The following is a 22239-nucleotide window of genomic DNA, read 5'->3' on the forward strand; positions in this document are numbered from 1 at the left end:
ACATGGAAGCTTCCTTTGGCTGATAACGGCTAAATGGTGAATTACATGTCTGGCAGGACTGAGAGAGCACTGGGGCTCCTGCCTCACCTGCTACTCTCAGCAGTGGGGCGGTTTGTGATTTGTGTGATTTTGTGGTTTGCTTGTGGCTGGAGGTTCAGTTACAGACTAATATCATGTTAGGGTGTGAGAGTGTGTGTGTGTGTGTGTGTGTGTGTGCAGAGAGAGAGAGAGAGAGAGTGTGCTCTGTTCTTCAGACTGTGACAGGTTTGTGAAACCCATCGACTAGCAGAGGAGCTTCAGCTCACCACAGTACCCTGAGTACAGAGGAGAGACTGAGTCTCAGAGCACTGCAGGGTGATCAGAGCTTTTCACTGCTTACCTGCATCATGGACCAGCACTGCATGGTTACTGATAGTACACATTACAGAAAGAAAACAGCTCAAATTCATCTTCATTATCTTAACACAATTAGCCATTTTAATATTATCAGTTTTTAATGAAGATTCCTTTCATTTTAAGGGTGAAAAATATATTTATTAAAACTGTGCACTGCACTGAATTCTCAGGCCTTCCATCAGGGCCTCTGGCTCCAGGCACCAAACTTCCCAGGGACAAGAAGTTAGAGTGTGTGTCTGTGTCCGTCCATTCGTCTGTGTTGGCGCCTGTGTGTCTTTTTTGTTTGTTTTATTTTATTCTTAACTAAAAACACTATGTGACTATAATGTATACGCATGCAGTTCTGATATTGAACACAGGGTGGAGCACTAATGCAGGAAGTGCATTTAACTAAGCTTCTGGTGATGAGAATCAGGTGTGTAGAACAGGAAGCAAACGATTCTTGACCGTGTCTTTGTGGCAGTTGTTAGCTCCGCTGGCGTGCTTGCATCTGAATTTGCTGAATGGAAACAGCAACGCTGCTATCTACCCGTGTTATGGTGAGCATGGTTATGCCGAAATGTAAATAAATGGATCGCCGAGTCCAAAGACAAACAGCGCACTGGACATCGGTTTATTTTTAGCCCAGAACACGCGTCCGAAACAAGTTCACCCGTTCAGTGGCTTATTTAAGTTTAATAGTTTTATTGAAAGGCATTACATTCTGTCTGTCTGTCTCTCCCCCTGCCCCGCGCCATAACTCCCCCTCCCTCCCCCCCTGCCCTGCACCATACCTGCCCCTCCCTCCCCCTTGCCCTGCACCATACCTCAGTTGAACCACGCCAGGCGCCATTTTGCCCTGGACTCTCCCCACGTACGCTGGATACAGAGTAAATTATTACTTATGATTTAGAGGCTGTTTCTGTAATGCTGAAGGTTAAAGGTCGATGTGATCCTATTCCATATTCGTGATATATAATTGGACATAACTACTCATTTAGTTTGTTAAATTTTACTGTATGTTTATGCATGAAGTATTCACCAATAAGGTATAACTAGGTATATTATTAGTGAAACACTTTTTGAGGATCTTTTTGATGATAAAAAATCGGGGCTGCCCCGACTTTCTTCAGCTCACAGCCACTCCTCAACAGCACAGTGGACCATAATCCAGCAGGATAGTGAGTATTTCTTTTACATTACATTACATTATAGGCATTTAGCAGACGCTCTTATCCAGAGCGACGTACAACAAGTGCATAGGTTTCATGATGTAGAGGCGCAAAAGAAACACTAGAGTGAAGTAAGGATCGTAGTGCCAGAAGTGACCACATCGATCAGGACTCCAACCCTGTAGAGTAAGCTTGTTCAGCAAGCAAGAATCCTACCAAGTACAAACTAGCACTGGAATCACACCTAATCATACAAAAACAATCCTGCCAGATACACTAACATAATCAAATTATCCTAGCTAGGTACAGCGAGCTGAACTATAGGCTAGGGAGGGGTGGGGAGAGGTGCAGCCTGAAGAGATGAGTCTTCAGTCTGCGTTTGAAAGTGGTGAGATTCTCTGCTGTTCTGACCGTCACGGGGGAGGTCATTCCACCAGCGAGGGGCCAGGACAGACAGCAGACGGGAGCGGGAAGTGCAGACGCGAAGAGGGGGAGGTGCCAAGCGTCCAGAGGTGGCAGAACGGAGAGGTCTGGCTGGTGTGTAGGGTCTGATGATCCTCTGGATGTATCCTGGTGCTGACCCCTTAGCTGCCTGGTATGCAAGCACCAAGGTCTTAAATTTGATGCGAGCCATAACAGGCAGCCAGTGGAGGTCAGTGAGCAGGGGGGTGACATGGGAATGTCTGGGGAGGTTGTAGACCAGACGCGCTGCAGCATTCTGGATGAGCTGCAGGGGTCTGATGGCGGATGCTGGCAGACCAGCCAGTAGCGAGTTGCAGTAGTCCAAGCGGGACAGGACCATCGCTTGAACCAGGAGCTGGGTTGCGTAGGTGGTGAGGAAGGGGCGGATTCTCCGGATGTTGTACAGGAAGAACCTGCACGTTCGACTCACCGCCGTGATGTTCTGGGAGAGGGACAGTCTGTTGTCCATCACCACTCCAAGGTTTTTTGCGGTGGGTGATGATGACACCACAGTGTCCCCCAGGGAAATGGAAAAGTCGAGAAGGTTAGAGGATGGAGCAGGGATGAAGATCATCTCCGTCTTGCCTGGGTTCAGCTTAAGATGGTGGTTATCCATCCAGCTCTGGATGTCCCTCAGGCAAGCAGAGATGCGAGCAGAGACCTGAGTGTCAGAGGACGGGAAGGAGAGAAAGAGTTGGGTGTCATCGGCATAACAATGATAGGACAACCCATGGGCAGAGATTACAGGACCAAGAGATTGGGTGTACAGGGAGAATAGGAGGGGACCAAGGACAGAGCCCTGGGGGTTCTTTTCTTTACCCCATCCTTAGTATGCTGCTGTGACACTGTAACTCCACACAGGAACGTTTGGGGCCTCTGGCTTCCTGACCACGGGACTGATCCTCTGCTGAGTCACGCTCACCATTCACTTCTCCTGCTCGCCCACGGCATAATGAAGAGCCTGTCCCCTTCCTCCGGTGACTCTGCAGTAAAGCCTAGCTGACTGATCAGTCAGGCACCAGCTTGGGGTAGGAACACCCCCTTTTAGGAAGAAATGGTGCAGCCCAGTTTAACCCACTTCAGCATTAAAGCAGTGATCAGTGGTTTATCTGTCAGTGTTTGATTGACAGCTACAATACTGTGAGCCAATCAAATGTTTGTGCGACCAAAATAATCCACCAACCAGTTTTTAGGGAACTCATGTGGGTTTCGGTCGCATCAGTGACTTTGTGAGAATAAAAACTCACCAAAAACGTAATGACTTTGCTCTGAGGGTGAAGCCATTGGGCCTCATTAACGAAATGTGTACGATCACATTTGACCGTTAACTGTGTGTAAGAATGTTTCCAAGAACATTTTGGCATTCCTCATTTTTTCTTATCTGTATTTGTTCATGGCTGTTTCCTTATATAAATCACATGAACAGGATGATGCGTAAAATATACAAACAGCCAGCATTCATCATCTCATACACCTGGGAGATGCACACAAAAAAAAAGGTCTGCACATGTGTCATAAATCCCTTTTTTTTTTCGTTGGAACATTTTGAACAACAAAAGTAAGAATAATTTAAGAAGAGTTTTGTGAATGAGGCCCATTGTTTAACCGATCAGACGCATCTCCTGAAGGACGTTGATGGACTCTGCTGTGCGTCCCAACTCACACCTCACTTGGTCACCGAGATTATCCTGAGTGGGGCTGCCCGTGTTGTCAGCACCCCCTCCCCCCCCTCCCCCACCCCCCCACCCGGCTGGTTACTGTTCCTAAGTGCTGATGACTCACCTCTTCTGCTCTTGGCATATAAATTAGAGTACGGCAGTGTCTCTGTCTCTCAGCAATGTGTCACGTGCTGACTGATATCAGAACGCTTCCCCCGTATTTCCCTTTATATTCCCCTCACCTGTGGACTCACCTGTCCCCGGAAATACGCCACTGAAGTCTGTGAGTCCACAGTCCAGGAGTCCAGAGGGCTGTTTGGGACTGGGTGAGCGTCTCACACTTGGAAGGTTTAGTTACAAACAGGATCTTATATATGATTTCAAAATATATTTTTCAGGAAACAAGAATTTTCTGAAAATATACTGAAGATGGAAGCGAAATAGCCAAGATTGAGAAGGCAGAGATATTAAAGTGATCTTTATAAACAGTGCTTCTTAGCTGCAGTTTGTATAAGTTTCAGTAGGTAAAACTGAAACTAAACTACTGTATTCAGCAGAAGTTATTACTGAGTCCAGAACAAACTGAGACAGAATGGCGTCTGGATCTTCTCCCCTGGAAGAGGAGCTCTCCTGTCCTGTGTGCTCTGAAATCTTCAGGGATCCTGTTGTCCTGAGTTGCAGTCACAGCTTCTGTAAGGCCTGTCTGCAGCAGTACTGGGAACAGAAGGTATCTCGGGAGTGCCCAGTTTGCAGGAGAAAATCTTCTAAGGCTGAACCTCCTCGTAACCTGTCTCTGAGGAATGCCTGTGAGGCGTTCTTAAAGGACAGAAATCAGAGAGCTAAAGCAGGATCTGAAGTGCTCTGCAGTTTGCACAGTGAGAAACTCAAACTCTTCTGTTTAGTGGATCAAATACCCGTCTGCCTTGTCTGTCAAACTTCAAGAAAACATGCAAACCACGAACTGCTACCAGTTCAGGAGGCTGCAGAAGAGTATAAGGTAACTGTTTTTCTTAAGAGAATTTAGACTTTGAACATTTGATTTTTCCTTGCTTGTAAACAGAATTAATTCGCTTGTAAATTATTGGTGATTAAAAAGTTTGGCTTGTTGTGCTGTCGTCTACTGAAAACTTGGTGAAGCTTATCAAACAGCTGAAATGAACACATAATAAACGCTTTGTGTCAGAAATATAATTAATATTGAATTAATAATTATTTTTAATTACTAATGAAGAAGTTACTGTATTTCTAAAGGGGTATAATGATCCAAAAAGCAGCCATTTTTGTTATCAGGCCATGTCACATGACTGACAGAGAGACAGGAGAGAGGGGCAGGAGTGTGGAGACATTCTCAGAGCTGTGCTAGGGAGCAGTGCTCAGCATGGGACAGTAGGGTTGAAAGTTCATGGCTCAGATATATGTTTCTGACACAATGTGGCATTAGAGGGCAACTCACTGTTAATGTGTCAAATGTAACTCTAAAGATACAGCACATTAAACTTATTCATTTTAAAACTATTGCTATTAAATTTTGCCAATAAGAACAGAACATGAGTGTTTCAATTCTCTACTGTCATGCCCGTTTATATGGCATGACCTGTCACAGAGGCAATGCACTAAAAAACCTGTTTACCTGTTATGACCTGTCACAGAGGCAATGCACTGAAATGTGTCTCAGTGAACACATTACATCTACACAAGCTATGACCTCTATCAGTCTCTATTCTGGCTCCCCTCTGTCTGAACAGGGGCTCTTGTGCTGTCTGTGTAGGCAGTGAAGTTTACTGGTTGACTCTTTCTTTTGTAAAGAGTGCAATTCCTTTCCAGGAGAAACTCAGGACTGCACTGGCTCCACTGCAGGAGAAGCTAAAAGCCTTTAATGCTGTGAAACTAATCTGTGATCAAACAGCAGAGCACATCAAGGTACTATACTGATGCCTTTAAATCAAAGTTTTGAAAATACAGCACTGGATTGTGCTGAAATGACGGTGAATAATGTTTATTCCAGAGCCAGGCCCAGCACACAGAGAGACAGATAAAGATGGAGTTTGAGAAACTTCAGCAGTTCCTAAAAGATGAAGAGGCAGCCAGGATCACTGCAGTGAGGGAGGAAGAGGAGCAGAAGAGTCAGATGATGAAGGAGAAGATTGAAAAGATGACAGAAGAGATATCATCCCTTTCAGAACAAATCAGAGCCATAGAACAGGAGCTGGGAGCTGAAGACGTCTCATTCCTGCAGGTAAGTCATGTCATAATCACACATAAAACATGTTTATCAATATACACTCCTAGGCAAAACAAATGGGCCAAGCCCAAAATAGCAAAATATTAAGCTTTTAATGGTCCGAACAACTAATCATTGGTCAGGAAATTAGCAAGAATTACACAAATAGATAAAGTAACTTAGTATGGGATAGCTTTTCCCTTTGATTTCTTTAAATGTTTAAGCCTTGTGGGTATACTTGCGGACAGCTTTTTACAGAAAGAAGAGTCAATGTTGTTTCGTTCAATGTTGATGGCTTCGAACAGTTGATGAGTAATTGAAAATGTTTCCTGGTTAGTTTGTTTTCTGCGGTCTTGAATTCTTCTGACAGTTTTTGTAAGCTTTTTTCCTGTCTTTGAGAACTGTAAATTTCAGCAGGTGGTCATCCCTGCATGATGAGGCTTTGGGCCTTCCAGATTCTTTCTTTCTGGCAACATTACTTGTTGTTTCAAAGCGTTGACCTATTCTCTTAATAGCTGATAGAGAAATAGGGATTACCTCTGCCTTTAGGGTCTTGTAAATTTCAGAATAGCTGCAGTTGGCCTGATGAAGACCAGCTATGCGGTTTCTGACAGCAACCTCTGCATGATATTTTGCTTTTTTTGGAGCATATTATCTCGCTCCTTTAATGTAGGTCTCACAACACTGCATGCTGTAGATCTCTCTCTGCTCTATCAATCCTGGTTCCATTTCTGAGCTTGTTATCAGGCCCTTGATGGGCTGCATCAGGTGTGGCAGATAACCAAATAATGAAAAAAAATTTGTACACGCAGACATGTGTTAGTTTGACTTTTACATCAAACATTTGAATCATTATCATGATTTAACCTTTGCGTACAAGAAGACTATATAAGTGAATTTCCCTGTTTCTAGCTTTTCCCCAAACAGTTCACTGCAGCAAAAGTAAATGATGGCACAGGAGGTCTCAGGAGTGCATTTGTTAAATTCTTGATACTTTCCTGACCAATGATTTGTTGTTAAGACCATTAAAAGCTTAATATTTTGCCATTTTGGGCTTGGCCAATCTTTTTTGCTCAGGTGTATACTCATATTGGAACATATTGCATTGATACAGTTTTAATAGTCTGCGTATTGATTATAGTGATAATCTCTTATTCACTTATTTCAGAGCTACAAAGACGTGGAGAAACGGTATGTAAACTCCTGCCTTATTCTCGATTCAATCTTTTAATCCTCTCTTCCTTCCTCTCTTCAGTATAAATATGAGGGGTAGATCACTAGTACTGTAGCATTTCATGAATAATGAGTGAAATGGGACCAGATGGAAAAATTATAAAAAGAATGTTACATTCATACCTAAATTAGTTATCTGATTTAATTATACAATGATTGTCTGTGTATCATGTTAATTATAATGATAAACATCATTATAATCATCGTACAAATAATGGGTAAATAATTATCTTTTCCTTGCATGCTCTTGTGAGTGTGTGTCCCTCAGTGGGGTCGGGCTGCTTCATATCTGGCAGCCAGTGGGGCTGTGTGGCAGAACGCTGGGAGGGCTGGAGCCATTTTCTTATAGAATGAAGATCTGATGCTGCTGCTGATAATCTTCTATGGTAATGAAGCCACGCCCACAGCACAAGTGACTCCTGAATATTATTGCAGAGCCCAGTGCACACTGGCCGATCCAGAGAAGCTCTCAGGAGCGCTGATTGATGTGGCCGAACACCTGGGCAATCTGAAGTACAGAGTGTGGGAGAAGATGCTGGGGACTGTTCAATACAGTGAGTACTGGGGGCAGTGAGCTCTGTGTTGTCACTGTACAGGGGGAATCTTCAGCATCCTTTCCACAAGCTGATGAAGCCAGTCAGAGTCATATTGGTCCTGTCTGCATAAGAGCCCTGGAGTGAAGAGACTGAGCACCAGTCCTTAATCTCACTGATTCTCATAATAAAATGCTGCTTTAAGAGTGATAATGTATTTTAGGCGAAGAACAGGCTTGGCACCCTCTTACAATGATTATGCAACATGGAAGTTATTAATATATTATTAGCTTTTAGTTCTGGTGCTTCTCTCCCACATGTGTCTCAGACTATAATGGTAGTTTATTAAAACCCAGTTTATATCATTATGAGCACATTGTTTTTGACGGTTTTCCTTTGTGCAGATCAGTGCTGACGTCTCATACTCTGTCCCTTCAGCTCCTGTGACTCTGGACCCAAACACAGCACATCCCAACCTCTCACTGTCTGAGGATCTGACCAGTGTGAGACTCAGTGATGAGAGACAGCAGGTTCCTGATAATCCAGAGAGATTTGATGGGGGGCGGTGTGTGCTGGGCTCTGAGGGATTCAGCTCAGGGAGACACTGCTGGGATGTAGAAGTGGGGGGTGAGGCCTGGGTGGTGGGTGTGGCTAAAGAGTCCATCAGCAGGAATGGGGCTGTGAGGCTGAGCCCAGCAGCAGGAGTATGGAGTATACTGCGGCACTCTCGGCGTTATGAAGCCCTGACCTCCCCACCTACAGCCCTCACTGTGCAGAGGGAACTCCAGAGGGTCAGAGTGCAGCTGGACTGGGACAGGGGGGAGGTGTCATTCTCTGACCCCAGTGACAACACTCCTCTCTACACTTTTAAACACTCCTTCACTGAGAGAGTGTTTCCGTTCTTCCGTCCTGGTTCTCTGCAGATCTGTCCACTGAAGGAGAAGGTGTCTGTAAGAGTGGAATAGTGCTGTGGTTTGTGGGCATGGATCAGGTGAACAGACTGCTTCTTTCACTTTGACAAGAGTATATTTGCAGATAAAAATGTATTTTGCAATATTTTATTTAATCAATTAAACAATAAAGATCCATGTCTGCAGCAGTTCATGATAAATGTATCTTTGTAACCGCATGATATCAATGTTGCAGTTATGCATTGGCTTGTGTGTAATCAGTTGAATTGTAATAAATGCACCAGTGGAATCACTCCAGAGTGCTGCTCTTTTCCTGACCTGTCACCAGTGTGTCTCTCCAGTGCAGTATAGACACAGACAGAGGCAAACACGCCCCTTATAAGCTGGGTTTGGGTTCAGTTCAAACTCACATGAGCTGATCTGAGATCAGCTAAGACATACTGATTAGCTAAGTATCCTGCTTGTGCTATGAACTCTGAGATTGAGTTTGTGATTTTCACCTGAGCCTGATAAACCTGGACCAGTACCCGAGGGTTTGGGTCAGTTCGGGTCCTAATTCTGCCTGTTTCTATTGGGCTGGTTGGGGTTTTGCTCTTTGTAGCTGGGCCTTTATATTTTGAGCACAGAGCGCTGTGTGAGCTGGATGGCAGTTGTAGGCCAGCGAGTCTAAGCTGAGCTCTGTGAGTGACAGAATGGACGCCTCAGAGCTGGGGAGAAAGAAGTTATAGTCAGGGGAGAATGAAGTGAGGCAGCAGCCATCGAACGGAGAATCCCAGGTCTGGACAAACTTTTACACGGTTTTTGATCGAGCTGCAGACGAAAGCGTGGGGTTCGTAAAATGTGAATTCTGTGATGCCCTGCTTAAGTATGGGAGCCGTGAAACAGGAGCATCAGCGTTATGACAGTATAATGCACAAGCCTGCCGCTGTGCACCATCAACTGATCTGATCCAGACATCAATCACACCTTTTCTGAACCGAACTTCAGTGATACCGCAAACCACGGCGTGTCTACTGTACTGATACACTTATTAAAAGTCAGGGTCAAACCAGGTTCAGCTTCCAACAAGCTGCAACACGCGGGCTCAGGTCAGACTCAGGCTGAATAGAATGTGGGCTCATGTAGGGTCAGGCTGAAGTTTTTGGGCCCGTTTCAAGCTCTAGCCTGAGAGTGAGGGAAACGACTGTGGTCATACTCACTCTGTCCACTAGAGGCCGACAGAAGCTGTGCTGTCACACTCCGAGCACCGTGCTGCGTTCCTAAATAAGAGGTCTGTCATTTACAGAAGTCCAGCAGACACTTCGATCTGCATGGCACACACACTCTGAACCTATTCTAAACCACAGCTCTCTCCATCATCTTGCTAACAGAGGAAATTTATCACATTGTTTTTTTCCCTCCAAAGCTGAATTTTGACCTCGCGTGGTGAACCGTTTTTAAGAAGTGGCTACACGTACTGGAAAAAGTAAATCTTTTTTTCTTAGGAATTTTTTTTTTTTGGACTTGCTCTTTTAAAGACACAAAGTACTAGAGGCGTTCGCCCTCTGTCCAGCGCAGCTGCGAACGTTTCAGTCACACGCTGTAGATGAGTTGACCAGAGGAGGATGGGTTCCCCCCTTGAGCCTGGTTCCTTTCCAGGTTTCTTCCCATCTGCCACGGGGACTTTTTTCTTGCCACAGTTGCTTTAGGTTTGCTCCTGAGGGAGTTTACGCCTGGGTCTGTACTCGTTGCTACTGTAGCATACTGTAGTACTGAAGCGTATTGTGACAATTGTTTATGAAATTTGCTATATAAATACATTTTGATTTATTGATGATTGAGCTGTTCTAAAGCCCAGCTCTCTTCATTAGCTTGATAAGTGATGATACTATGATACTACAACGAGTAATGGATTGTGGAGTCAAACTCTGGATTTGTGCTTTAATGTTTGTAGGAGAGGGTGTGTGCTTGTGATTAGCTGGAGAATGAGATTCCATTTGGATTAACACACATGAGAGAGAACTGACAGAACCTGAGGAACAGGGCTGGTGTAAAACTGCTGGCAGATCAGCCAATCAAACCTCAGTGGTATAATGCTGCCTCCTGCAAGAAGTGCTGTTTGATTATCAGGTGTGTCTAACAGGAAGAGCGAAGTAAAGTTTCTCACAGGTAAAGCTTTAGTTACATCGTGGACTTTTTAAAAAGATTCTAATGTATGTTTTCCAGAAAGTAATGAATTTCAGAAAAAAATGTATTGGAGGGAAAAACAATGCGAGACTGAGAAGAAGAACAGAGATTTGAGAGGAGGTTAAAGAGGCTTTTTTACCTGCCGTTTGAGTAACAGCAGTGAGTGAAACTGAAACTTAAGCTACTGGATTTAGCAGGAATCATTACTGAGCTCAGAACAGACTGAGACAGAATGGCGTCTGGATCTTCTCTCATGGAAGAGGAGCTCTCCTGTCCTGTGTGCACTGAAATCTTCAGGGATCCTGTTGTCCTGAGTTGCAGTCACAGCTTCTGTAAGGCCTGTCTGCAGAAGTACTGGGAACAGAAGGGATCTCGGGAGTGCCCAGTGTGCAGGAGAAGATCTTCTAAGGATCGGCCTCCCCTTAGCCTGTCTCTGAGGAATGCCTGTGAGGCGTTCTTACAGGAGAGAAGTCAGAGAGAAAAAGCTAAATCCGAACTCTGCAGACTGCACAGTGAGAAACTCAAACTCTTCTGTTTGGATGATGATGAACCCATTTGTGTTGACTGTTTAAGAGAACAACACAGAAATCACAACTTCTGTCCAATAGAGGAGGCTGCTCTGAAATATAAGGTAAGTAAATCCTTCTCTTTTTAAAAACTGCAAAGTACAGAACAATATATTCACTAATAATTAACTGACAACCTAAAATTTAAAAGCAAATTAAGTCTGTCAGCAAGGTGAGGATTAATTGAAATATTTTTTATTTTCTGAACCCAGCAGTTTTCACCGTTAACATACTTGTTTGACGTTTGGCTTTCTGAATACCGAACACAGGGCATCAACAGCTAAAACACCTCATTTACCCAACATGTAAAATACATTAATTTGATTCAATTTGGTAATTATTATCAAAGAAAATAATTATCAAATTGCCGAATTCATTGATAGGCAAAGCAATCTGTTTGGATTGACCTTTATCAAAATGTACAACTCACACCCAGATGAAAATTAAGAAATGTATTAAATTACAACAAATATTCACGTCCCAATCTATAGACGAAGTTCAACTACCTTAAAACAATTAACAAAGGCTACAGACATGGATATCACACAAGAAATGAATGAGAGAAGATACCAAACCACAGCTTTTGTCCAAAAGTAATCCAAAATGCTGAAACCAATAGTCCAAAGGAACCAGAGATGAAATTTAGAACGGCAGACCTAGATGCAGGACTTAGATGCCCACTTCCAACTGTTACCAACTACTTCCTTCCAAGTTTCCCAATCCTAACTGACTTAACTCAAAGAAAGCCAGAATATTTTTAACCAGTGAAAAAGAGGAGGGGGCATGGACTCACAGATACACACCTCAGAAGGTAACCCTCCAGGTCCTTATCTCCAGGCTATGCTGGCTGAGCACTTTGAAGCTTCCTATGGCTGAGAATGGCCAAATGGTGAAGTACATGTCTGACAGGCCTATAAGTAATTAAATGATAATAATTTACTTTTGGAAAAACACAATATGATGTCTATGAACTGACTGACAATAAGGCGGATTAAAAATTAATAGTTTGTAACTAGAGTCCGATCGATGCCAGATTTTTGGGTCCGATGCCGATCCCGATTTTGGAGAGAAATCCAAATCCAAATCGAAAATCCTTGCCGCCACATCATAATAAAAATTTAAAAATTAAAATGTATATATATATATATATATACTGTATATAGCCCATATGTTACATTCATAAATTAAAAATGTTAAACTTTCAAAATATTTCTGCCTAAATGCGCTTTCAAATCCATACTGTCGCGTCCACATATTTATTTTCAAAAAGAGCCTAGGCCGCGCGCTCCGTGCTTGCTCCTTTCTGAGGCGGTCGGAAGACTTGCAGCGCGCGAATGTCGCACGGTCTGTCAAAGCGTCACTTTTTTTTCTTCAGCCAAGACAAGGAAAAGGTAGGTAGCGACGCTTCAAATATTACACAAATACCATAGTGTTAACCAGTGTTTTAATTGTACCAAATAAGTGCCGGTATCTACTCCTCAAAATACATACTGTTTAAATTAAATTAATGTTGGTAATCAAAAGAAGAGTCGGTACTCATATACACGTCCCGACAGCTCCTGCCCATCTGAAGCACTGGCGTTCACTATCATTCGGTGATGACAACTGGCGGATCCTAACTCTGTTCGGGCAAGTGGAATGCCTCATGCAGTTGTCTGATCGGACAAGTAAAAAATAAATATGATAAATATGTAACGTTATCTGAAAATAAACAGTGTTTGTTTGAGCCGAAGCGGAACCTGTTCCAGTTGAGCTACGTAGGCTACGTGCCTACCTTTATTTTTTTTAAAATCTAGAGCTACTGTTATAATGGTAGGATACAATACATCTGATTAAAATAGTGACCTGGAGAAGCCAGTCAGATGTCGCGGCCGTAAATTGCTGGCAAATCGCTGGTTTTAAAATACATCTAAAACTACCTTTTAGCTCTTGCAAACTGTTATTCCTTGTATCAAGAGCTCGTCAGAGCTATAAGATAGATTTAGATATTTAAAAAGAGGTTATGTGTTCACAGTCTTAAACTTGTTTGCCTTTGCTACCTCCCCCCCCCCCGACCCCCGCACCCACCACCACACCAAAAGATCAATTCCACAGGAAACACTGATCATATAGTAGCGAATATCATTATTTCAGATAAAAAACAAATGTGTGGATGAGGCACGAGTGACAAACGTCTTATTAGAGAAGTAGCTCGTCAGATGCTGTAGTTCGCACTTGTATTAGAGCTCCCTCTACTGGATAATTATATTAAATAGCAACTACAACGTTCTAACAAACTAGTACAGATAAATAATCATTGTTTTTTTTGTTTATTATACTTATTAAAATATCGGGACACATCGGCGGCATAACTGCCGATCCCAATGTCGTCAAAAAGTCAAATAATGGCTATATATCGCTCGGTCTCTATTTGTAACTATAATATCCTAGTAATGCCTGTTTACCTGGCATATCGTGTCATAGAGAATTGTCAACACACTGATACGTGTCTCAGTGAACACATTGATTTTACACAAGCTGTGCCCTAAGTCTCCATTATTCTGGCTCCTCTCTCTGATCAGGCGCTCTTGTGCTGTCTGTGTGGGCAGTGAAGTTTACTGTCAGTCTGTGTTTTCAGTAAAGTGTGGACTCTGTCATTTCTTTCCAGGAGAAACTCAGGACTGCACTGGCTCCACTGCAGGAGAAGCTTAAAGCCTTTAATGCAGTGAAACTAGTCTGTGATCAAACAGCAGAGCACATCAAGGTACTGTACTGAGGCCTTTAAATCACTGTGTTGAAAATGCAGCTTGTGATTGTGCTGAAATGATGGTGAATAATGTGTATTCCAGAGCCAGGCCCAGCACACAGAGAGACAGATAAAGATGGAGTTTGAGAAACTTCAGCAGTTCCTAAAAGATGAAGAGGCAGCCAGGATCGCTGCACTGAGGGAGGAAGAGGAGCAGAAGAGTCAGATGATGAAGGAGACGATTGAGAAGATGACACAAGTGATATCATCCCTTTCAGAGCAAATCAGAGCCATAGAACAGGAGCTGGGAGCTGAAGACGTCTCATTCCTGCAGGTAAGTCATGTGTCATAATCACACATAAAACATATTTATCAATTTACTCAAATGGGAATATTACATTGATACAGTCAGTGAGTATTGGTTATAGTAATAAAAATCAACTCTTATTCACTTATTTCAGAGCTACAAAGATGTGGAGAAACGGTATGTAAACTCCAGCCTTTCTCTCTATTCAATCTTTTAATCTCCTCTTCATTTCTCTCTTCAGTTTAAATGTTAAGGCTAGTTTGAATATTATTGCAGAGCCCAGTGCACACTGGCGGATCCAGAGAAGGTCTCAGGAGCGCTGATTGATGTGGCCAAGCACTTGGGAAATCTGAAGTACAGTGTGTGTGAGAAGTTGCAGGGGACTGGTCACTACAGTGAGTACTGGGGGCAGTGAGCTCTGCATTGTCCCTGGACAGGGGGCATCCTTCAGCATCCTTTCCACAAGCTGCTAAAGCCAGTCAGAGTCATATTGGTCCTGTAAGAAATCCCTCAGATACACCAAATGGTGCGTCAAAATCACCTACTGTAAAAAACCAAAACTTGTGAAGATCACCAGCTGTAAAAAATCAAACCTTGTTGAGATCACTAACTGTAAGAACCCATAACTAGTTCAGATCACTAACTGTAAGAACCCATAACTAGTTCAGATCACTAATTGTAAGAACCCATAACTAGTTCAGATCACTAATTGTAAGAAACCCCTCTGCAAACAGTGGAAGTAACTGAGTGGCGAAGGAACGCTTGTAGTCTTACCCGGTGCAAATGGAACGGGTGTTAATTTAATTTTATCTTGATTATCTGACTCCAAAATAGTTTTAAACTTTCCTCTGTACTAACAGTCATTCATAGATGAAGGAGACCAGTAGTGTGGCTCTATACGGATGGCTGTCTAACTTGGTAGACGTGGGCGTGTCTCTGGCTTGTGTAGCCTGCACAAATACATTTGTGTATCCTGCTACGACACTAGTGTATAGGTGAGTGGCTAGGAGGTGCAGATATCCTGAGTTCTGTGTGTATGTTGGGACCTTAAAACTGCAAAGTGTGCAGTGTTAAGAGTCAACAAGCAATACCAGGTTACAATAAATGCAGCTTATTTTTCAGTAATAATGACAATACAGCATACAATGGTGCAATACGTGAGCGGTGAAATGGCTATATGCACATGCATATGCCCAGGAGAACGAGTCTCCTTGAACCATTGCACACTTCCTCCTATACACAAAACGATCAACTAAAGGCACAGTCATGACAAAACAGTACAGGTCAGCGATCTCTGTAAGCATAGCACACCAGGTTACCTGGCAGGGCGCTCACCTGTAGGTATCTTAAGTCAGCACCCCACCACCGAAGACACCCAGTTGACTTTCCCACAATACAAAACATGACTGCACTGTATTATGGAGAACCTAAGGGTAACATAATGCTGATCTAGCAGGATTTTTTGCTCTAATTAACATTAGCATACATTTGGAAACAAATCTGTTGAACAACTAAGCATGTTAGTTAACAGAGTATTTAAAAAAGAACCTATTAGCCTAAAAGACCCAACAACAAACACGATTGTTAGGCACAATCAGGTAATTAATCATCAATTTCAATCATTTTATAAGGAATTATATGAATCAGAATTAAAACAAGAACATGATCCCCTCCCCTTTCTTAAATCAATTCATCTGAAACACATATCTTTGGAAGAATAGGTCGACCTCAGACTAAGAAATCAAATGCACTATCAGTAGTTTTCTTTTTTTTTTAAAAAGCACCTGGAATAGATGGTCTTACTACAGTGTACTAAGACCATCTACCATTGTGTGACCAGGGACCAGACACACACAAATCGATTGCACTTCTCGCAGTTGTCTTTATCTTTATTCCCGCTCCATTTGCCCACCTGATACCGCTTTTTCGAAACGTTTTCATGGTCTCAGTTTCAGTGATAAACTGGACACATGTCTAAGACATTACCTCCGCGGAGTTACAAACCTACCGTTTCTATAACTAGCGCAAAATTATAAAGCCCCTCCCCAAAGTCTTCTCCAGCTTCATCACATAATTGCAATGAATTAATTATGAGTGATTATAGTTGATATATATATATATATATATATATATATATATATATATATATAGCCTAGTAGTACACAAGTTTCCAAAAAAAAAAGTTTGCTGCCTCCACAGCTAGTTCGCTAGTAGAAATAAAATCGAAGGTTGCGCTCCAGACGGAAAAGAAGGGGTGCATTTCTCTGCTCCAGGAGGGAAGCCCTTTTTCACGAGGAACCCGGCGGAGCTGAAGGGGGCCTTCGTCCACGCCAAGCTGGAGAGGGGCTGGCAAGGCTTCGGATTTTCGGTGGTCGGAGGCAAAGAGCCGGACGAGTTCCTGCAGATCAAAAGCCTGGTTCCGGACGGGCCCGCTGCTCTGGACGGGACGATGGAGACAGGTGGGTTTCCTCTGCGTTCTGACGCGGGCCCAAATGGACCCCGGCCTCCTGCCGCTTGGCTTCTCTCCTCGTTCGATTAGCCTCGTGTGCCAGGCTGGTACCCAACTCTGACTGGTGTTGTCCCGCAGGCGACGTGATCGTGAGCGTGAATGAGACGTGCGTGCTGGGTCACACGCACGCCCAGGTGGTGAAGATCTTCCAGTCCATCCGCACTGGATCCACGGTGGACCTGGAGCTGTGCAGGGGTTACCCCTTACCCTTTGACCCCAACGACCCCAACACCAGCCTGATGACCTCGGTGTCCGTCACGGCACCGCCCGTCGTCGCCCGGCCCGAGCTCGTCGCCGTCCGCGTGGAGAAGGGCGACCAAGGCTTCGGGTTCTCCGTCGCCGCCGGCCCCGCAGGGGGTGGGCAACGGGTCAAGCGGATCGTGGACCACCCCCGCTGCCGGGGCCTGAAGGACGGAGACGTCCTGGTGGAGGTCAACGGGAGGAACGTGCAGAGCATGACCCACGACCAGGTGGTGGCGCTGCTGAGCCAGTGTGCCAAAGGAAGCGAGGTCACCATGCTGGTGCAGAGAGGGGAGCTCTGAAGTGCTGAACGAGGAAGTGGACGGGTCACACAGGAAGTGGCTTCGCAAACGCTGGCGCACAGAAGTGAATGCTGATTTGCTGAACAAAGGGTCACAGGGACTGAGGTCACTGTGGTAGTGCACCGAGGTGAGCAGTGAACCAGAAACAGGGATAGAATAAGACTGCAGTCTCAACAGAATCTCCAGATACTGTTAATGGCCACTTCTGTCACAGCCCATATAAAGTCTCCATCGATCCTGTGTTTATACAGTAAGCTTTTGCAGACTGTCTGTAGTTTCGTTTTGCTCACTGGTTTTTATTTGAAAACGGTGCATCATTTCAAAATAAATAAATTAAATACCAGCTAACCTTTCAGATTCTGGGTTTGATATCTGCAATGGATTAGGTTTCAGTTTCCATACTAAATAGTACAACCGATTTCTAGACACTTTCAGGAGGCCAATGTCTCCTCAAGACTTTGTCTGTATTCATGTAATTCTGAAAACACTAGAATGCCATCCGTTGTAATGTCACGTTGATAAACTGTGGCGTCTGGTTCTGGCGTTTTCTGTTGCATATTTGAATATGGACTGGCCTGATTCAGAAGACCTGCTGTAACAGTAGATTTTCAAACGGATGTGAATGCCTGTAGCCTACCTTAAGTCATCATGCACTGTAAATTAGATAACGAATTATTTCATTGCTGGTATTCGATTTATTGTGAAAGTATTTAAGACATATTAATACATTTATTTAAAATGAGGAGATCTGACGTTTAAATTTTAACGCTTAGTAATTTCATATTTTATTGACACTAAATCTTCACCATCAGCTTGCTAGAATTGTACCCTCAACTGGATGTTTATACAGTACATATCTGCCATCTGGTTTGATGAAATACGGGTGCGTAGGCAGCGTTTCGAAATAAATTCTGCGCCAAACTATAGTGACCAAAACCTTTTCCGGAGCCTCTAAGACGTTTGCGCGATGCCTGTGCCACTGCAGATTCTGTCCACGTTCGTTTGAAATAAACAGCGTCCATTTTCTAGGGTACAAGGAATAGCGAAAACTGTTTCGACCAACTCAATCGTGCCATCGTCCGAGGAAGGCGTGATTTGTCTTCGATTTAAAGCAGGTATGGACAAAGCTTTTTCCACCCCAATGCTGAAATTTACATTGACAAGTGAGCCGCTTTAAGAAGTGGCTTTCTGTGTATTGTTTTTGTAAGCGTTCATATTTTCTTCTTTGTATGATTTGTCTGGGATTTGCTCGGCCAAAGATAAAAAGTACAAGAGGTGTCAACTGTTCAGCGCAGCAGCAAACATTTCAGTCACGTGCTTTCATCAGTGCTAGACCACCTGTTCTAAAGCACAACCTTTGAGTTCAACAAGCTTTGAGTCAGGATTTATAAAGAGGAATGGACTGTGTACGCAAACTCTGGATCTTTGTTTGAATCATGTTTCTAAGGGAGGGCGTGTGCTTGCCATTAGCTGGCGAATAAGATTCCATTTGGACTAATACGTCAGAGAGCTGACTGAACCAGTAAGAATCGGGCTCGTGTAAAACTGCTGGCAGATCAGCCAATCAAACCTCAGTGGTAGAATGCTGCCCCCTGCAGGAAGTGCTGTCTCTGATAATCAGGCGTACATAACAGGAAGAGGGAAGTACAGTTTCTCACAGATGGAAGCTTTTGTTACATCAGGGACCTTTTAATACGATTTTAATCTATATTTTTCAAAATACAGGATTTTCTGATAACATAGACAGAGAAAAAATACCAAGACGAAGAGAGATTTGAGTCTAATTTTAAAGACAGTCCTTAGCTTCAGTTTGTTGTAAGTAGTAAGTAAAAGTGAAACTAAACTACAGATTTAGCAGAAGCCATTACTGAGCTCTGAACAGACCGAGACAAAATGGCAGTCTGCAGTCTGCACAGTGAAAAACTCAAACTCTTCTGTTTGGATGATCAAATACCCGTCTGGCTTGTCTGCCAAACTTCAAAAAAACACGAAAACCAGAAAGTGCGACCAGTTCAGGAGGCTGCACAAGAGTATAAGGTAAATATTTCAAATGAAAAAATGTACATTTAACCTAATTTTTATGGCTTGAGAATTTTCAGTTTACACATAATATCAAATTGTGTATGCTTTATTTATTTTTTTGGTAAATTAATTGGAATTAAAATTTATTGTGATTTAATTAAAGCTCTGCGTGTAGTGACTTTAGTTCTCAGGCCTGCCTGCAGTTTGAACTTGTACCTACAGCTTGTGTCACATGACTAACAGAGAGAGGGCGGGGCAAAATTGGCATCAGACGTCAATCAACGGAGGAACTTTTTTTTCACGAGGAGGGCACTGTTTTTTAGATGGCTCTGGATGGCAGTGTTATATTTGAACGTGTGTTGTACATTTTATCCAGAAAAACTGACCCCCTAAACCAATAATGTAGTATTTATTTCTAGAAGGCTGCTCTGTGTTAATCAATTTATGGAAATTTCTGTGTCTGTCTCAGAGCGTTTCTCTTGTTCCCTCCGAACGGCCTCACATGTCAGATGCTCTTTAGAGTTTGCATGTTTATGAAAGCCTTGGTTATATTCAACAGCATGCTTCCAGCTGCAATGTCCCTTCATTTTAAAGGTTGAATCAGCATTTGCACACGATTTGAATTTCCCACAAGGGAAACATAAACTGCATCTGCTTTTACTGTGTATTCCAGTCAGTCTCTCCTGTGCCACCAGTCACTTACAAAAGAGCATTTTCCCACTAAAAATGAGGCTTAGAAACTTGTCCTCTTTCACCTGGTCAGGTTTTTCTCTACTAAAATCCTCTGGTGGAGTTAGCAGTGTAGGGTCTGGTCCAAATGTAGTGCTGCTGGAACCTGATGTGCTACTGCTAGCTAGTGAAGCTAGAGGGGAGCTGATGTCATTAGCTGAATTAGCTGGATCGAGTAGCATAGCAAGACCAGCAGTGTCACTGACTTCATTTGAGGTTGTAGATCCAGACGCTGTAGCTTTGGCATGCATCGGTGGTTCTGAGTGTGAATGAGCAGATCCAGTAAATTCCGAACTCTGTCCTGTTGTGGATGAGGCAGATAGAGCTTTGAGCCATTTTCTAACATCCATTTTGTAAAGTAAACGCTGCCAACACTCGAGTGAACCCTTAAACAGACAAGGCCTGTAAAATCTGAGTAGGGGAGCGGGTTGCCAGATCAGGATTTCATGCATTTTTAACTACTAGTTTTGAATGCACTTTTTAATGCATTTTTAACCGAATGATTTCATGCATATTTACAGGAATGATGATTAATTGTCCATTAAGTATTGTTCAGTGCCTTTTTTCTTTGTTATAATTTTCAATCCTGGATTAATTCTTATATTTAATTGTTTATGGCTGTTCTCATACTGCACTGTGGTCCCTGGGCTAATGTATTTTCTTCTTTTTCTTACACCCATCTGTAATGAGATGAATAACAATAAACAAAACTTTAACAATTTTTTCATTTTAATTATGTCACTGATCTGAAAATGATAGCTACAGCCCTGGCACAGGTTATGGATAAACTGCATTTTGACAGCTTTTGACAATTAATGCAATATTTTGCGACTACTTCTCTTTTTGGCATAATAAATATTGTCTTTAATAAATGTAACATCAACACAGAACAAAAATGAAGAAATGATTACTGTTTGTGTAAAAAAAAATAATCATTACACTTTCCTGTATGTATTACTTAATGCCTCCATAATTGAGCATTATAGTTTATATTACTTGAAAATTTTATCACCTGCTCAAACACATATTTTGTTGTCCAGTGTTTTACTACATAGACTTATCACATTCATGCAGTGAAAACCATAATTTTTGGCTTATATGTTTTATGCTGTTGTGCTGTCTGTGTAGGCAGTGAAGTTTACTGTAGGTCTGTTTCCTCAGTAAAGTGTGAACTCTGTCATTTCTTTCCAGGAGAAACTCAGGACTGCACTGGCTCCACTGCAGGAGAAGCTAAAAGCCTTTAATGCAGTGAAACTAGTCTGTGATCAAACAGCAGAGCACATCAAGGTACTGTACTGAAGCCTCTAAATCACAGTGGTGAAAATGCAGCACTGGATTGTGCTGAAATGATGGTGAATAATGTTTATTCCAGAGTCAGGCCCAGCACACAGAGAGACAGATAAAGATGGAGTTTAAGATACTTCAGCAGTTCCTAAAAGATGAAGAGGCAGCCAAAATCACTGCACTGAGGGAGGAAGAGGAACAGAAGAGTCAGATGATGAAGGAGAAGATTGAGAAGATGACCAAAGAGATATCATCACTTACAGAACAAATCAGAGCCATAGAACAGGAGCTGGGGGCTGAAGACGTCTCATTCCTGCAGGTAAGTCATGTGTCATAATCACACATAAAACATGTTTATCAATACTCAAATGGGAATATATTACATTGATACAGTTTTAATAATCTGAGTATTGGTTATAGTAATAAAAATCAACTCTTATTCACTTATTTCAGAGCTACAAAGATGTGGAGAAACGGTATGTAGACTCCAGCCTTTCTCTTAATTTAATCTTTTAATCTCCTCTTCCTTTCTCTCATCAGTTTAAATGTGAGTGGTAGTTTACTGCAGCATTTCATCAATGATGTGTAAAATAGGACCAGATGGAAACATTCAAAATAGAATGCTACATTCATGCCCAAATGAGTTATCAGATCAGATTACACAATGATTTGTAACATTTGTATCGTTAATTATAATGATTAATAATTTAACATCATTTAAATCATGATACAGATAATAGGTAATCAATGATAGAATACAAATAGCCCCCCTCTTGTGAGTGTGTGTCCCTCAGTGGGGTCGGGCTGCTTCATATATATAGCCA

The 22239-nt window shown here is 42.7% G+C and overlaps 5 protein-coding genes across 5 annotated transcripts; all 5 read left to right on the forward strand.

The window, feature by feature from the left end:
* The first annotated feature begins 677 nt into the window (after positions 1-677).
* Positions 678-6295, forward strand: LOC135257925 (E3 ubiquitin-protein ligase TRIM35-like). Its single transcript, XM_064341143.1, has 6 exons — positions 678-935; positions 1509-1556; positions 4222-4664; positions 5492-5587; positions 5673-5790; positions 6288-6295. Exons 3-6 carry the CDS (start codon positions 4260-4262, stop codon positions 6293-6295), a joined length of 627 nt encoding a protein of 208 aa, XP_064197213.1. The 5' UTR covers positions 678-935; positions 1509-1556; positions 4222-4259.
* LOC135258165 (membrane-associated guanylate kinase, WW and PDZ domain-containing protein 1-like) lies at positions 5772-17728 on the forward strand. The gene is made up of 4 exons (XM_064341458.1): positions 5772-5903; positions 7057-7675; positions 16603-16788; positions 16917-17728. Exons 2-4 carry the CDS (start codon positions 7483-7485, stop codon positions 17378-17380), a joined length of 843 nt encoding a protein of 280 aa, XP_064197528.1. The 5' UTR covers positions 5772-5903; positions 7057-7482; the 3' UTR covers positions 17381-17728.
* On the forward strand, positions 7920-8857 carry LOC135257903 (zinc-binding protein A33-like). Its single transcript, XM_064341116.1, has 2 exons — positions 7920-7925; positions 8059-8857. Exons 1-2 carry the CDS (start codon positions 7920-7922, stop codon positions 8617-8619), a joined length of 567 nt encoding a protein of 188 aa, XP_064197186.1. The 3' UTR covers positions 8620-8857.
* Positions 9849-14401, forward strand: LOC135258166 (E3 ubiquitin-protein ligase TRIM35-like). The gene is made up of 3 exons (XM_064341459.1): positions 9849-11362; positions 13945-14040; positions 14126-14401. Exons 1-3 carry the CDS (start codon positions 10964-10966, stop codon positions 14372-14374), a joined length of 744 nt encoding a protein of 247 aa, XP_064197529.1. The 5' UTR covers positions 9849-10963; the 3' UTR covers positions 14375-14401.
* A 244-nt stretch (positions 17729-17972) lies between the features above and the next one.
* Positions 17973-22069, forward strand: LOC135258167 (E3 ubiquitin-protein ligase TRIM35-like). The gene is made up of 3 exons (XM_064341460.1): positions 17973-19417; positions 21323-21418; positions 21504-22069. Exons 1-3 carry the CDS (start codon positions 19274-19276, stop codon positions 21750-21752), a joined length of 489 nt encoding a protein of 162 aa, XP_064197530.1. The 5' UTR covers positions 17973-19273; the 3' UTR covers positions 21753-22069.
* The last annotated feature ends 170 nt before the right edge of the window (positions 22070-22239 follow it).

The sequence above is a fragment of the Anguilla rostrata genome, chromosome 6 (assembly GCF_018555375.3).
Source record: "Anguilla rostrata isolate EN2019 chromosome 6, ASM1855537v3, whole genome shotgun sequence".
NCBI lineage: Eukaryota > Metazoa > Chordata > Actinopteri > Anguilliformes > Anguillidae > Anguilla > Anguilla rostrata.

Excerpts from the sequence above, each read along its gene's own strand:
- LOC135257925 (XM_064341143.1), top strand. The coding sequence starts at position 4,260 with ATGGCGTCTGGATCTTCTCCCCTGGAAGAGGAGCTCTCCTGTCCTGTG. Across the intron at positions 4,665-5,491 it reads AGGCTGCAGAAGAGTATAAG|GAGAAACTCAGGACTGCACT; the intron begins GTAACTGTTTTT and ends ATTCCTTTCCAG. Across the intron at positions 5,588-5,672 it reads AAACAGCAGAGCACATCAAG|AGCCAGGCCCAGCACACAGA; the intron begins GTACTATACTGA and ends TGTTTATTCCAG.
- LOC135258165 (XM_064341458.1), top strand. The coding sequence starts at position 7,483 with ATGCTGCTGCTGATAATCTTCTATGGTAATGAAGCCACGCCCACAGCA. Across the intron at positions 7,676-16,602 it reads GCTGGGGACTGTTCAATACA|GAGGGAAGCCCTTTTTCACG; the intron begins GTGAGTACTGGG and ends TCTCTGCTCCAG. Across the intron at positions 16,789-16,916 it reads GGACGGGACGATGGAGACAG|GCGACGTGATCGTGAGCGTG; the intron begins GTGGGTTTCCTC and ends GTTGTCCCGCAG.
- LOC135258166 (XM_064341459.1), top strand. The coding sequence starts at position 10,964 with ATGGCGTCTGGATCTTCTCTCATGGAAGAGGAGCTCTCCTGTCCTGTG. Across the intron at positions 11,363-13,944 it reads AGGCTGCTCTGAAATATAAG|GAGAAACTCAGGACTGCACT; the intron begins GTAAGTAAATCC and ends ATTTCTTTCCAG. Across the intron at positions 14,041-14,125 it reads AAACAGCAGAGCACATCAAG|AGCCAGGCCCAGCACACAGA; the intron begins GTACTGTACTGA and ends TGTGTATTCCAG.
- LOC135258167 (XM_064341460.1), top strand. The coding sequence starts at position 19,274 with ATGGCAGTCTGCAGTCTGCACAGTGAAAAACTCAAACTCTTCTGTTTG. Across the intron at positions 19,418-21,322 it reads AGGCTGCACAAGAGTATAAG|GAGAAACTCAGGACTGCACT; the intron begins GTAAATATTTCA and ends ATTTCTTTCCAG. Across the intron at positions 21,419-21,503 it reads AAACAGCAGAGCACATCAAG|AGTCAGGCCCAGCACACAGA; the intron begins GTACTGTACTGA and ends TGTTTATTCCAG.